The sequence below is a fragment of the Idiotropiscis lumnitzeri genome, chromosome 10 (genome assembly GCF_059441095.1).
Source record: "Idiotropiscis lumnitzeri isolate Australia: NSW breed Sydney's pygmy pipehorse chromosome 10, RoL_Ilum_1.0, whole genome shotgun sequence".
NCBI classification, from domain to species: domain Eukaryota; kingdom Metazoa; phylum Chordata; class Actinopteri; order Syngnathiformes; family Syngnathidae; genus Idiotropiscis; species Idiotropiscis lumnitzeri.
The window spans coordinates 22,394,184-22,409,377 of record NC_142400.1 but is presented as its reverse complement, the minus strand read 5'-3'; the positions used below and the strand labels follow the sequence as shown (position 1 = coordinate 22,409,377).

At 44.0% G+C, this 15,194-nt stretch overlaps 3 protein-coding genes across 5 annotated transcripts in view; 1 reads left to right on the top strand and 2 right to left on the bottom strand.

The window, feature by feature from the left end:
* The window catches only part of azi2 (5-azacytidine induced 2), a 48,559-nt gene extending 33,640 nt beyond the window's left edge, over nt 1-14,919 (top strand). Inside the window, exons 5-8 of one of the 3 annotated variants that reach the window (XM_088307648.1) lie at nt 19-152; nt 4,202-4,266; nt 5,552-5,676; nt 14,127-14,919. In XM_088307648.1, the coding sequence (XP_088163774.1) occupies nt 19-152; nt 4,202-4,266; nt 5,552-5,676; nt 14,127-14,551 (749 nt within the window). In that variant the 3' untranslated portion in view covers nt 14,552-14,919. The remainder of the gene's footprint in view (nt 1-18; nt 153-4,201; nt 4,267-5,551; nt 5,677-14,126) is intronic. The other 2 variants (XM_088307647.1, XM_088307646.1) reach the window with 2 other exon arrangements.
* Nucleotides 522-5,554, bottom strand: LOC148329662 (uncharacterized). Its single transcript, XM_088307649.1, has 2 exons — nt 2,544-5,554; nt 522-2,362 (listed from the first exon to the last, which is right to left on the bottom strand). Exon 2 carries the CDS (start codon nt 1,990-1,992, stop codon nt 1,390-1,392), a length of 603 nt encoding a protein of 200 aa, XP_088163775.1. The 5' UTR covers nt 1,993-2,362; nt 2,544-5,554; the 3' UTR covers nt 522-1,389.
* Nucleotides 6,277-15,194, bottom strand: part of LOC148329660 (uncharacterized) — a 9,252-nt gene continuing 334 nt past the window's right edge. The window contains exons 1-2 of the mRNA XM_088307645.1: nt 10,315-15,194; nt 6,277-10,136 (exon numbers count right to left, since the gene is read on the bottom strand). The exon at nt 10,315-15,194 is cut by the window's right edge and continues 334 nt beyond it. Of these exons, the coding sequence (XP_088163771.1) occupies nt 8,791-10,136; nt 10,315-11,668 (2,700 nt within the window). The 5' untranslated portion in view covers nt 11,669-15,194 and the 3' untranslated portion in view covers nt 6,277-8,790. The remainder of the gene's footprint in view (nt 10,137-10,314) is intronic.

Sequence of the window (15,194 nt, the reverse complement as noted above, 5' to 3'; positions counted from 1 at the left end):
GTATTGTTTTTTCTGCAGTGATGAAGAGCTTGAACAGTCCTGAGGATTACTGGCAGATGGACTGTGTCAGTGCTGAGCTAAAAATCCTTAAATTTCAGGAGGAGGTGGAAAGGGTGACAGTGGAAAACAGCAAACAACTGGAAATGCGTGAGGTAAACGTCTGTGGTGTGATGGACTTGGAAGGAGCAGTTGGAATAATAGTGAAAGGAGGACAACGAAAATAACCAATTGAAAGAATAAAGATAAGATAAAGATGTCCTTTAATAGTCCCACAAAGGGGATAATTGGCAGTGTTACAGCAGAAAAGATATAGATCACACCGAGGCGACGGCGTAATGTAGCCGTTAATGTATAACATTAGCAACAGACATTCACAAAAAGCATGCAACTATACACAGTATATACATATATACACAGATCCCCATGTATATACACACTTACATCCCACAACATAAACAAGTGTAAGGAAACACTCCTAATGTCTGTCCATGGTACAGAGGGGAAATAAATAAAAACGCTGCAATGGTAAAAAAAAAATAATAAATACTGAATGATAGTAAATTCTGCAATAATAACAATACTGCAATGACAAAAGTACTGTAATAGTAAAAGTATTGCAATGATAGAAAATACTGCAATGATACAAGTACTGTGATAGTAGAAGTACGCAATGATAGAAAATACTGCAATGGTAAAAGTACTGTAATGGTAAAAGTACTGCAATAATAAAAAATACTGCAATGATAGAAAATACTGTAGTAGAAAAAGTACTGCAATGATAGAAAATACTGTAATGATAAGAATACTGTAATGGTAAACAAAATACAGCATTGGTCAATATTTAAGTACAGTATTGGATAAAGCACAGTAGTCGTGTGTATTGCATCCTAGGACTGCACAATTGCACTAATGCCCGCCCGTTTGTAGGCCTGACCTAATGTTCTTGTTAAAAAGTCTGACAGCAGCCGGCAGGAAGGAGCGGCAAAATCTCTCTTTCGTACAGCGAGGGTGTAACAGTCTATCTGTGGAGTGTTCTAAGAGTGTCATTGAGTGGGTGGGCTGGGTTGTCCAGCATTGATGACAGTTTTGCCGTCATCCTCCTGCCCCCCACTGAGTCCACAGAGTCTAGGGAGAAGCCCAGGACAGCTGGCCCTCCTCACTAGTTTGTCCAGTCTCTTTTTGTCCCGGCCCGAGATGCCTCCTGCCCAGGAGACCACTTCAAAGAAAATGACCGGTGAAACCACTGAGTCATAGAAGTTCCTGAGGAGTGTCCCCTGAACGCCAAAAGACCTCAGCCTCCTGAGTAGGAAGAGTCTGCTCTGACCCTTCCTATATATCTGTGTTGTCGCTCCAGTCCAGTTTATTGTTCAGATGAACACCCAGGTACTTCTAGGTTGAGACCCTCTCAACGTCTGTTCCCTGGATATTCACTGGTGCAGGTGGAGAGTGCCAACGCTTGCAGAAATCCACCACCAGCTCTTTGGATTTCCCAGCGTTGATTTGGAGGCAGTTCTGCTGACACCAGTTTTGAGGACCCTGAGGAACCCCTCTGTACTCCCGATCGTCTCCGTCAGTGATGAGGCTGACAATCGCAGAGTCATCAGAGAACTTCTGCAGGTGACAGGTGGAGCAATTGTATTTGTAGTCCCAGGTGTAGAGGGTGAGCAGAAAGGGAGCCAGAACAGTTCCCTGCAGCGCTCCCGTGCTGCAGAGGAGCACGTCTGACACACAGTCCTGTGTTCTCACGTACTGTGGCCGATTTGTGAGGTAGTTGTGGATCCATGTGATGAGGTGGTTGGCCACTCCCGCCTGCTCCAGCTTGTCTCCCAATAGGATGGGCTGGATGGTGTTGAAAGCACTGGAGAAATCAAAGAACATGATCCTCACAGTGCTCCCCGCCTTCTCCAGGTGAGAGAGTGAAGTGTGGAGCAGGTAGATGATGGCATCATCCACACTGATGCCAGGCTGGTATGCGAACTGGAGTGGGTCCATTGGGGAGCTGACTAGGGGCGCAGATGGACGAGGACCAGTCTCTCCAGGGTCTTCATCAGATGAGTCATCAGTGCCACTGGTCTGAAGTTGTTGAGCTCCTTCGGATGGGAGGTCTTTGGAACCGGAACCAGGCAGGATGTTTTCCACAGCTGGGGGACTCTGCCCAGCTTCAGGCTCAGGTTGAACATGTGCTGGACGATTCCACACAGCTGGCCTGCGCAGGATTTGAGGAGCTGGGAGCTAATCCCTTCTGGACCCACTGCCTTCCTTGCCGTCATCTGTCTCAGCTGGTTCTTCACCTGAGATGTTGTGAGGAACAAGGCTGAGCAGGAGGAAGTGGTGGTTGTCTGATGTGGCTGAGAACTGAAGCCTGTGGAGACAGAGAGGAGAGAGAGAGGGGGAGAGGAGAAAGGGTCTTGTTCGCAGAGGCAGGAGGGGTTGGTGGGGGCTGCAGCAGGGGAGACTGTGCGGGGGAAGGCATCTGATCAAACCTATTGAAAAATAGGTTCAACTCATTTGCCCACTGAAGGCCCCGCCCTTCTGGGTCTTACCTGGTTGTCCGTGGCCTCAGATGGTCTTCAGGCCCCTCCAGACATCCCTGGCATTATTACGGTGTAGCTGTTCCTCCATCCCCTCTCTGATCCTCCTTCTCAGCTGACGTTGCACTCTCTTCAGCTCCTCCTTGTCGCCTGACACAAAAGCCCTCTTTCTCTCCTTCAGGAGAGCTTTAATGTCTGGTGTGATCCAGGGTTTGTTGTTGGAGAAACATCTTACTGTCCTGGTGGGAATGGTGTTCTCCGTGCAGAAATTAATATAATCTGTAATTGTGTCAGTTAGACCATTAATGTCCTCCCCGTGGGCTTTGCTGAATACCTCCCACACAGTTGTGTTGAAACAGTCCTTTGAGGCCTCCTCGGCTTCTCAAGACCATCTCTGAACTGTGCGTGTCACAGCTGGCTGCCTGCGGACCAGAGGTTTGTACACAGCCAGGAGAGCAACCAAGTTGTGATCAGCTTTGCCCAGCGGGGGAGGGACAGTGATGTGTACGCCTCCTTTGTGTTGGCATAGAAAAGGTCCAATATTTTATTGTCTCTGGTGTGGCAGGTTACATATTGTGTGAATGAAGGCAGAGAGGAGGAAGGAGAAACATGATTGAAGTCACCAGAGATAAGGAGCAAAGCATTTGGGTGCTGTGTTTGTAGCCTGCTCACAGCTGCAGTTAGTACGTCACAGGCTGTCTCACTGTTAGCAGAGGGTGGCACGCACGCCGTCACCGCGATCACATGACCGAACTCTCGCTGTAAATAGTACGGACGAATGCTAACAGCTATCAGCTCAATGTCCCCACTGCAAAGTTGATCCTTAACTCATTCAATCCATAAGACATACATATACGTTATCAAAAATGTAGTCCCTACCTCCCAAAGACGTATTTATACGTCTTTTTTTTATAGCATTAGAACACAATATTCTGTTGGGCTTGCAAAATCAGTCAACATACAGAAAAACGCTGAAATTGAGGGGTTTCCGCTAGTAAAAATTTCTGGGATTAAATGACTTAACAGTGATGTGCCCAGGGTTACACCATCTATCATTAACAAACACAGCCAGCCCTCTTCCTTTCCTCTTAACGCTCTCCAGTGTCCTGTCCGCACGTAGGATTTGAAAGCCGTCCAATTCCACGACGGCGTCCGGCGTTAGCTCTGTTAGCCACGACTCTGTGAACATCAGCAAGCTAGCCTCCCTGAAATTCCTCTCGTGCCGGGTTAGCGCTGTTAGCTCGTCCATTTTATTGGGAAGGGATCTAACATTCCCCATAATAACGGACGGGAGGACATCGTCTCCTCCTTGCCTGGCGTTTAGTCCCCACACGACATCCCCATCTCTTCCTCCTCAGCTCGCGGGAGATATCGGGTCTTTCTCCGGGAGCCGGCGCGGGGAGTGCTAACAGCTGATCTCTTGTGTACACGATCGATCCGTAGCTCCGAGTAGGGTAAAGGGAAAAACACACAAAAAAAGGATCAAATAGTGAACCGAGCTGCTGTAAACAGGCTGCCACTCGCGCGGCGCCGGAACCGGAAGTGATTATAGAATCCTTCTGACAATTTGGCTTTAAATTGAAAGATTAGGTTGAGAAGGATTCTCAAAACAAGCCTGTGAAGTCGATATGTTGAAAGAATCTGTAAACTCTAACTTTGCTCTATTATAGGTAGAAGTATGTGGCCTGAATGGATCAAACCTGGAACAGATGTGTGACGACAAGTTCATTCCCAGGTACGATATTTGATAAGCACAATTACTAGATAATGAAGCACTGAATCTTTCCAGCCAATTGTTTTGTACAAGGTTCAAAGCTTCATGGTGCGTCATTTGCTCTGTGGCGCCATCACGTGTTCAAGAAAACCAAGCATAAAATATACAGAATGATAAGATTTATGCTATACAGTGAGATGTCCAAAAGTGGCAATATTGCATTTTCAGCACTAGATGTGTCGAGCAAATTTGGCATAAGTAAGAAGTATAACATTGCAAGTACAATGTTTAGGAATATAAATATATAAATATCAGTTTAAAACTGTCAAACTGTATTAAAGGGAGCAAACCTTGGGCTACGTTCACCGCTCAATTCCATTTTTTTTTTTGCACATATGCAACACCAGTTTTTTTCATGCAGTGTGACCGGTACATTTATGTTTATTTATTTATTTATATATTTTTTTAATCTGACCTTGGCCTCTTTCATATATGTATATAAATCGGATATGTATGCGATGAGTCTGCACTTTAAACGTTCATCCGCTCACATCTGACATATACTTCATCAAAAGACCAATATTTCCTCCTAAAGTTGACATGAGCTCCTCCTTTAATCAAGTGGTAATGGAAGTTGTCTTCCACCTACTTTTCTCTGATCAGAGCTTATAAATTGTCCTCACCGTATTTCCTGAATACATTTATATTTGTGTTAATTACCTACTAATTTATATGATGGCATATGGAAAAGCGCTTTGTTACAGCTCCAGCTGTTGTGAAATGCGCTATATAAATAAAATTGTATTGTATTATATTGTTTATTGTGTCAATAGTTTTCTGAAAGTGTTATGTTTTTTAATTAGAAAAAGCTGCTTCTTTTTTCCTCACACTTCAGCATTAGTTTCAGGCTGATGTTTTGAATTAAGAAAAAGTATTAATGAGATTTGCTTCTTAATGTCAGGTGTGGATCGGACACGTTTAATGTGTTGCTGGTCACTCAAACTATGCCTGTATTATTTTCTGATGCATGCTTGGAATGCAGATTGAACGACCTGTTCTCTAGTATTCATCTCATCACTTGTAACTGTGCTTTGTCAACATTAATTGTTAAAGCAGACAACTCATGCAATTTCTCCTGTATAGTGCCGTATCAGCAACCCTCATTTGCCATGTTAATCCTGCAGAATCAATTGATCTGAAATTATTTATAGATCGTGATAGGTAACACATGTGAAAGGCCATCTTTAGCTGAGTCTACCAGCATGTGGACAGTATTTAAATCCACTTAAATTCTCTGTATCTTCAGGGAGAGGAGCATGCAGCATGCATATGAGACTTTGCATTCTGAGATCATTGGTCTCCATTCCGAAATGAGACACCAAAGAGGCCTGATTCGCAAGCTGAGACCATTGATCAATGAGACAAGACGAGGTGAGGTGTGCATGTGTTTGTGCGCGAGCCGGTTTAAGTGTTTTACGAGCATAGAAATAGAATAGTGCGACCTGTAAATTAGGGACACCTGTGCAAGTAACAAATTTAACGGGTTTATTATAGATTTTTTTTAATGTTCTGCTCATTGGAATGCTGTCGCAGAGTATCCACTTGAACACAACACTGTGGTGTCCACTGAAAAGAAGCACTTCATCCACTGGGGAGAGGAAGCAGGATAGCAAAACAAATAGTTGCAATGCCTAAGTTTAGCAAAAGAAAGAGGAATAATTGTGAAAAAATAAAATAAAACAATTCATTTGATTAAATGAGTAAATGCGGAATAGCCTAAAAGGGTGGACTCGGGTAGCGAGGCAGAAAGGATGAAGAGCAAGACGAGGAAGAAGTGGTGCCTGATGCCAACGCTGTTGCTAATGTTATTGAAGAAGGTACCGTTCCCAGAAAGAAATACAAGTTTAATCCGGACTGGCCGAAATCCCACTCCTGCTGTCGAACGTTGGATGAGCTCCAAACAGATCAATAATAACTGCTGGATCAATGATATTCTTTGAATTCAAACAGACCGACTGAGCAGCCTTTTTGTTAGGGAATTTGAACTAGTTGGTTAATTAAAATTCAGCGCCGTTCAAAACACTTTGTTAAACAGGGTCTATTAAAGGTATGCCAGACCGTTTGTTCCCACCTCAAATTCAGACATTCTTCAAGCACCTTCTGTGAACTCTGCCTGCTACTGTGTTAATACCTGGCTGCTATAAATTGCTCTTTAAAAACCCTGTCCTGTTTTACATGTTTTATATTGTAAATGATTGTCATACCTTTGTGTATATATCTCCCTATGGAAAATATTATTTGATACATTTTCATCATGCCCCTTTGTGTGCGACTAGATTTTTCAACTTGGGATATTTAACAAGTACAATACGCTATTAATTTCACCAAACTACTTCTAATATTGTTGTTGTGATTTCTCATGTATTTTCTTATTTTTCTGCTTGTACCTGTGCTTTTATTATGTGAGCTGGTGTACGTGCTGCAAAGAGTGATAGCGTGGTGATGTCACGGCAATTGAAATAATAAAACTCTGCATTACAACAGATGGGTTTCAGTGTGGTTGTGAACACCTTGCTGGGGATAGTCTGGGTGACTTGTGGGAAGGGTTGTGGTCGCTGGGCAACGTTTTGGGCGACTGTCCGTTGAGAAATTGGGCTAACATTGTTAACGTTGATTGGCGAGCCAACCTATTTTGTTGTCTATGATCCCCAAGAGAGCCAGTGAGACCATCAAATAAAACACCAGTCTCATGTTCTTTTATGCACACAGGTATGTTGTTTTATTGTACATTTTGTTTTCTGCACTCTCGCTCTGGATGTGGGCAAGGAGAGCCCGTGTGACCATAAATAAAACACAAGTCTTGTTATTTTATGCATATAGGCTGGAAAATAAAAATCTTTTGAGACCTAACTCTACTCCATTTCAATAACACCTGAATACAACGCAAAGGAACATACCACCACCGGTATAGGAGCACACGTGCTTCTTGGGAAAATGCTAAGCATAGAGACCTGCGTGCGCATACATGTTTGTATCCTCCACACATAACATTTGCCAAAAATGTATGAGCATTGTGCTGTTGTGAAATGCGCTATCTAAAGTTGTATTGTATTCTATATACATGTGTGTGTGTGTGTGTGTGTGTGTATGCATGCGTGTTTGTTTGTCTGTGCTTTAACTTCCTTTCTTAGAAGCATATTTTCGACAGTAGAATGGAAACCCACAAAAGGCTACACACCAGATTGTTCAACATCCCAATACAGTGGGATTTGTTTTTGCACAAACCCAGTGATAGGAATTAATTCCAAAAATGACTGGAGTTCATTCACTGAGATGCCAGCCAACCTGACAGCAGCCAGAATAGTCCAGAAGTTTGCTCCCTGCAGTGAAAAAATTACCATAAAAATATATTTGTTACAAAGGGAAGTAGAGAACATAACTTCATTTTAGCTTGACCTGCCAACAGGATCTTGATCCACAACATAATGTATGGAAATATGTACATTACAAGAAATAAAAATATTTATGCACTTTTTATGTTTTTGCAGTCACACATGACATTTTCTGCACTTCAGACTTTCATTTAAACCAGTTTACACCAACTATTTATTCCTTACTGAACAGCATCCAAACTATTTTTGTAATTGATTCTGTGATTTTCGCTTTAGTGTGCACCGCTATATATAACACCACATTTCCATGGTTTCAGTAGAGGGCCATAAAGATAAAGATAAAGATAAAGATGTCCTTTATTAGTCCCACAATGGGGAAATTTGAAGTGTTACAGCAGCAAAGATATAGATCACACAGAGTCGGCGGCGTAATGTAGCCGTTAATGTGTAACATTAGCAGCAGACATTCATAAAAAGCATGCAAATATACACAGTATAAACGTATCTAAGTGTAAGGAAACACTCCTAATGCCTGTCCATTATACAGAGGGGGAAACACTGTAATGATAAAAACTACTGAATGATTGAAAATACTGCAATGATAAAGATATTACACTGATAAAAGTACTGTAATGGTGAGAGTACTGAAATGACAGGAAAGTACTGCAATGATAGAAAATACTGCAATGATAAAAGTACTGTAATGGTAAAAGTACTGCAATGATAAAATATACTGCAATGATAAAAGTACTATAATGGTAGAAGTACTGCAACGATGGAAAAATACTGCAATGATGAAGTATTGTAATAGTAAAAGTACCGCAATGATAGGAAATACCGTAATTATAAAAGTACTGCAATGATAAAAGTACTGTAATAGTGAAGATCCTGCAGTGGTAGAAATACTACAGTGATAGAAGTATTGTAATAAGAATACTGTAATGGTAAACAAAATACATCATTGGTCGATGTTTAAGTACACCCTTGGCTGAAAGTACAGTAGTAGTGTATATTGCATTCTAGGACTGCACAATTGCACTAATGCCCTCCTGTTTGTAGGCCTGACCCAATGTTCTTGTTAAAAAGTCTGACAGCAGTCGGCAGGAAGGAGCGGCGAAATCTCTCTTTGGTACAGCGAGGGTGTAACAGTCTGTCACTGAAGGAGCTGTGGAGTGATGTAAGAGTGGAGGGGATGGGATGGATTGTCCAGCATTGATGACAGTTTTGCCATCATCCTCCTGCCCCCCACTGAGTCCACAGAGGCCAGGGAACAGCCCAGGACAGAGCTGGCCCTCCTCACAAGTTTGTCCAGCCTCTTTTTGTCCCGGCCCGAGATGCCTCCTGCCCAGGAGACCACTCCATAGAAAATGACAGATGAAACCACAGAGTCATAGAAGTTCTTGAGGAGAGTCCCCTGAACGCCAAAGGACCTGGGTAGGAAGAGTCTGCTCTGACCCTTCCTACAGAGAGCGTCTGTGTTGTCGCTCCAGTCCAGTTTATTGTTCAGATGAACACCCAGGTACTTGTAAGTTGAGACCCTCTCAACGTCTGTTCCCTGGATATTCACTGGTGCAGGTGGAGAGTGCCGACGCTTGGGGAAATCCACCACCAGCTCTTTGGATTTCCCAGCGTTGATTTGGAGGCGGTTCTGCTGACACCAGTCCACGAACCCCTGCGTAACCCCTCTGTACTCCCGATCGTCATCGTCAGTGATGAGGCCGACAATCGCAGAGTCATCAGAGAACTTCTGCAGGTGACAGATTGTGGAATTGTATTTGTAGTCCGAGGTGTAGAGGGTGAACAGGAAGGGAGCCAGCACAGTTCCCTGCGGCGCTCCCGTGCTGCAGAGGAGCACGTCAGACACACAGTCCTGTGTTCTCACGTACTGTGGCCGGTTTGTGAGGTAGTTGTGAATCCATGTGATGAGGTGGTGGGCCACTCCCGCCTGCTCCAGCTTGTCTCCCAATAAGGCGGGCTGGATGGTGTTGAAAGCACTTGAGAAATCAAAGAACATGATCCTCACCGTGCCCCCCGCCTTCTCCAGGTGGAAGAGTGAAGTGTGGAGCAGGTAGATGATGGCATCATCCACACTGATGCCAGGCTGGTATGCAAACTGGAGTGGGTCCATTGAGGAGCTGACCAGGGGGCGCAGATGGACGAGGACCAGTCTCTCCAGGGTCTTCATCAGATGAGACGTCAGCGCCACTGGTCTGAAGTTGTTGAGCTCCTTCGGATGGGGTGTCTTTGGAACCGGAACCAGGCAGGATGTTTTCCACAGCTGGGGGACTTTGCCCAGCTTCAAGCTCAGGTTGAACATGTGCTGGACGATTCCACAGAGCTGGTCTGCGCAGGATTTGAGGAGCTGGGAGCTGATCCCATCTGGGCCTGCCGCCTTCCTCGCCTTCATCTTCCTCAGCTGGTTCTTCACCTGAGATGTTGTGAGGAACAAGGCTGAGCAGGAGGAAGTGGTGGTTGTCTGATGAGGCTGGGAACTGGAGCCTGTGGAGAGAGAGAGGGGCGAGAGAGGGGGAGAGAGGGTCTTGTTCGCAGTGGCAGGAGGGGTGGGTGGGGGCTGCATCAGGGAAGCCTGAGCGGGGTCAGACATTTGATCAAACCTATTGAAAAATAGGTTCAACTCATTTGCCCACTGAAGCCCCCCCCCCCTTCTGGGTCTTACCTGCTTGTCCGTGGCCTGAGATGGTCTTCAGGCCCCTCCAGACATCCCTGGCATTGTTCCGCTGCAGTTGTTCTTCCATCCGCATCCTGTAGGACTTTTTCCCCTCTCGGATCCTCCTTCTCAGCTGACGCTGCACTCTCTTCAGCTCGTCCTTGTCGCCTGAAACAAAAGCCCTCTTTTGCTCCTTCAGGAGAGCTTTAATGTCCGGTGTGATCCAGGGTTTGTTGTTGGAGAAACATCTTACAGTCCTGGTGGGAATGGTGTTCTCCATGCAGAAGTTAATATAGTCTGTAACTGTGTCTGTTAGACCATTAATGTCCTCACCGTGAGCTTCGCTGAATACCTCCCACACAGTTGTGTTGAAACAGTCCTTCAAGGCCTCCTCGGCTTCTCCGGACCATCGCTGAACTGTGCGTGTCACAGCTGGCTGCCTGCGGACGAGAGGTTTGTACACAGGCAGGAGAGCAACCAAGTTGTGGTCAGCTTTGCCCAGCGGGGGGAGGGGCAGTGACGTGTCCGCCTCCTTGGTGTTGGAATAGAAGAGGTCCAATATTTTATTGTCTCTGGTGTGGCAGGTTACATATTGTGTGAATGAAGGCAGAGAGGAGGAAGGAGAAGCATGATTGAAGTCACCAGAGATAAGGAACAAGGCATTTGGGTGCTGCGTTTGTAGCCTGCTCACAGCTGCATTCAGTACATCACAGGCTGTCTCACCGTTAGCAGAGGGAGGCACGTACGCCGCCACCGCGATCACATGACTGAACTCTCGCGGTAAATAGACCGGACGCATGCTAACAGCTATCATCTCAATGTCCCGACTGCAAAGTTGATCCTTAACAGTTATATGCCCAGGGTTACACCATCTATCGTTAACAAACACAGCCAGCCCTCCCCCTTTTCTCTTACCGCTCTCCAGTGTCCTGTCCGCGCGTAGTATTTGGAAGCCGTCCAATTCCACGACGGCGTCCGGCGTTAGCTCTGTTAGCCACGACTCCGTGAACACCAGCAAGCTAGCTTCCCGGACAATCCTCTCGTGCCGGGTTAGCGCTGTTAGCTCGTCCATTTTGTTGGGGAGGGATCGAACATTCCCCATAATAACGGACGGGAGGACGGGGTGATATCGTCTCATCCTTGCCTGGCGTTTAGCCCCCGCACGACATCCCCGTCTCTTCCTCCTCAGCTCGCGGGGAATATCGGGTCTCGCTCCTGGAGCCCACGCGGGGTTAGCACGGAGTGCTAACAGCTGATCGCTTGTGTACACGATCGATCCGTAGCTCCGAGTTTCGTCTCCGGACACGATCGCGCAAAAAACAGCCCCCAACAGCAGTAAAACCACCGCAAGTTGGATGTCCATTGCTGAGGTGAGGTAAAAATAAAATAAAAAAGGGTAAAGGGAAAAAACACACGAAAAAGGCTCAATAGTGAGCCACGCTGCTGTAAACAGGCAGCCACTCGCGCGGCGCCGGAACCGGAAAATGGGTTCAGTAGAGGGCAATGCATTTCACACTTACGCCTTCAGTGAAGTCCTACTTAGTCCAAGTTTAATAAATACCCCACATAATATCATCATTTATGACACCACTGCTGGAGAAATAATATACAGACACACTTATGCACTACTTACTTGGCTCACGAGAGCTAGCTTTTCCTGACACGTTCATCTTGAAAATGGCCCTTCAAGTGTATCTGGAATCAAAACCACACTTTTCCTTCCTTCGGCCATTGTGGGTTAAAATAAGCAAGAATATGTTTTAGATTTTCTGCCTGGTGTGGATTTGATGATTCCGTATAGCGCTGCCCTCCCACAAGTGATTATCGAATCACAGAACGCGTTCGCACCTTCAACATGAGGCCTGCGAGAAGGCTTTATTGTAACCAACTCGTGATCTAATTGGCTAACAGTCCATCAACTCTAAGACCGGTTCACTCACACAGCACAGAAGCCAGCAAGGTTTTTTCTCAAGGTGTACTATGAAATCGGCCTGACAACACACGCTAGCTGAATTCTTGCACCTAAAAATACAACATAATTTGACATGAATGTAAATATATAAGTGATAGCCAGATATGCTTTTTTCAGGGCGATAGTGATTATTAGTAGTCATAGAGGCCAATAACCGATATTTGAAGCCAATATTCATTTGTAGAAAGAAGGGATAAAATGGTGTCAAAATGTTGAAAAATTATAACTCCAAAACTTACCTTAGTTTTTTGTATTTAAGCACATGTTTTTAAACAACTTTGGGGATAACAACATAACATGTTAAAGCTTTATTAGAACTCATAAGATAGACAAATTTGTTTTAAAAGTTGAACAAAAAGTGCTGGGAGCTCCCAGGCTCAGCTGCTCATCTTATAGTTCAATGAAGACAAACGTCACTTTAAAGTTTACGACGGCAAAATGTTTTAGAAAAAGCCACTATAACTGGAACGCTTTCACCAATGTTTTCTTATGAAATTAAAAAAAAAAAAAAAAGTGAATCCTCAACGCTGCAACTAGCCAGAAAAATAAAGATCTCATCAACATCGCTGCGTCTCCTCTCCACTGCATTTTGAGGAAGCTCTGTCAGCATTTGTATTTCTTTTTTTTGCTCTGAATGTTCCTTTTACTTGCAGTACTTTTGATTTTTAATTCAAATACTGTTCTAATAGCGTTCTTTGATCCTTCAATAATTGACAAAAGGGAGTAATCTTTTTTAACATTTCTCCATACTTATACAGTACATTTAGCTTTGCCCGCAAGCACCACACTCCAGCAGTATTGGTTTGCAAGGCCCAGTGGTAACTTGAGAATGGTGTTTTGTTCTAAAATGATTGCTAAAGATGTACACCTAATATGGTACAGTAGTTGAAATTGGTTTCGCAAAGTATGCAAATTATATTTGAAGTAAATAAAACCGAGTTAACTACCGTATTTTCCAGACTATAAACTGCAACTTTTTTCCTTGATTTTGAACCATTCGGCTAATACAATGGTGCGGGTTTTCTGTGGATTTTTCTTTCAGTGGTAGGGAGCGCTGGATAGTTCCGAAAATACGCTAAATAAATCTAGATTTTTTTTTTCTCGGGCCTTTTCTGTTTTCATTAGCAAAGTATTTACCGTGTTAAAAGGTACTGTTTTAAGAATCTGTTTATGTATAAGAGAGAGTTCAAAATTCACGTCCTGTGATTTCAAGCAATGCACACTTACTTTTATCACTCTGACATAAGTACACCTTGCAGTCCAACCTGGCAATGAATTCTATCTCCATCCACCCTGCAACACCTGCACTGTACACTACCACTGTGCTAACAGTGTCTAAAGGTGGTATTGAAAGGAATAGTTGTTTTGGTACAAGTTAGATTAGGTCTCTTAATAATTAGATCAGCAACTTCAGCTCGGCCGTTGTTTTGCTGTGACCTAGCCTCCAAGCTTTGAATCTTACTATCTGCACTCCGGCACACATATCCACTTGGAACCACTTAAGGCTGTAGGGTCACACATAGTCACATGGGTGAGGCTCAGGGATTATCAAGCATGTGATGCATTTTGGACAGAGAAAACCTTCCGCATCTTGCACAAAAGGATCCACAGCTGTGTCTCCATCTTCCTAGCGTTCATTGAGTAGTTCATCTGCGAATATGAAACTTCTGGTAGTTACTGTTAAGTGGTTCACATAATGAATGAATGGATACAGAACTTTTCATGTGCCCCTTGAAACAAAAAATACTATTGTGCAAAAGTGAATGCAACTTCACTGCTTGGTGGAAATAGGGCTTCTTGTTCATCATATGACAGCTTTGCCTTTTTCTGTTTCAATCTCCCGCAACAGTTTCAATTCAGTGTCTGGAAGAGATTGAGACAAACCATGCAGTTCTTCAGTCGCCAGTACCTCAACCCCCGAGTGCTCCCCCTCTGCCCTCGTGTTCTGGACGTCCTTGTCCCCCCATTGGTGGCCAGACTAGCACCTTTCTGCCGGACATTTTGAGAGAGGACTGCTGGTACAATGGACCATGGACAACACAGCAGTGCTTTGGAGAGGCTTTGGTTGGGATTGAGACCGCTTCTGTTGTTTTGCCCCCACCCCCACTTAACCAGGCCTCATTAGATGACAGCTCAAGGTCCTTCCCCAGTCCCCCCAAACCTAGTGATGCCCTTTTCTGGGAAGGACACTCAGCTGCGTCAAATTCATCATCCCCAAATGGAAACTGCAGTTCTAGGAGCCCCCCTAATACAGCGTATATCAAACCCTTTTGAGGTGAACTTTGGCACAAAGACTATAATGTTGCAAGCCTGCCTCATTGCTAACACCTAAACTGCCTTGAATTAATAATACCACTCCCCAGTAGGATGGACTAGAGTGGGAACCCGATGAAGGCCAGAAGCGGCTTTCTGAGGTAAAGACAATATTGCTTGCATACAGCACTGATGACTAGGAATAGATGTCATGAAGATTTTTACAATACTCCTACTTTTAATGATACTCCATATGAATCTGGTATTTTTATCTGTGACTTTCTTTGTTTCAAAAAACACAATTGAACAGTTCTTTAAATAAACTAACTTGTCTTACAACTGCAACATTAATTACATTAAAATAAAGAAAAATGATTGATGGAAAAAATATTTGGAACAGTTATTGATGGATGGAAAGTGCAAGGAATATTGGTGGAGAACAACAAGGTTCTAAGTAACCTTTTATTTGGAAAGCAATTTTGCCAGTCATGACTACATTTGAGGATCCATTTACAAAATGTTTAGGAGCATTTTTGTTTTTTTGCAGGTTCATCCCAGGGACTTGAAGCAAGCGTTTTCTTAAAAAATAAAAATACAACAATATAACATGGGAGTTCAATATAGGGCTGCAACCTATCGAAATTTTAGCATTTGAGTGTCCGAA

Coding starts and splice junctions, on each gene's coding strand:
- LOC148329662 (XM_088307649.1), bottom strand. CDS start 1,992: ATGGACCCACTCCAGTTCGCATACCAGCCTGGCATCAGTGTGGATGAT.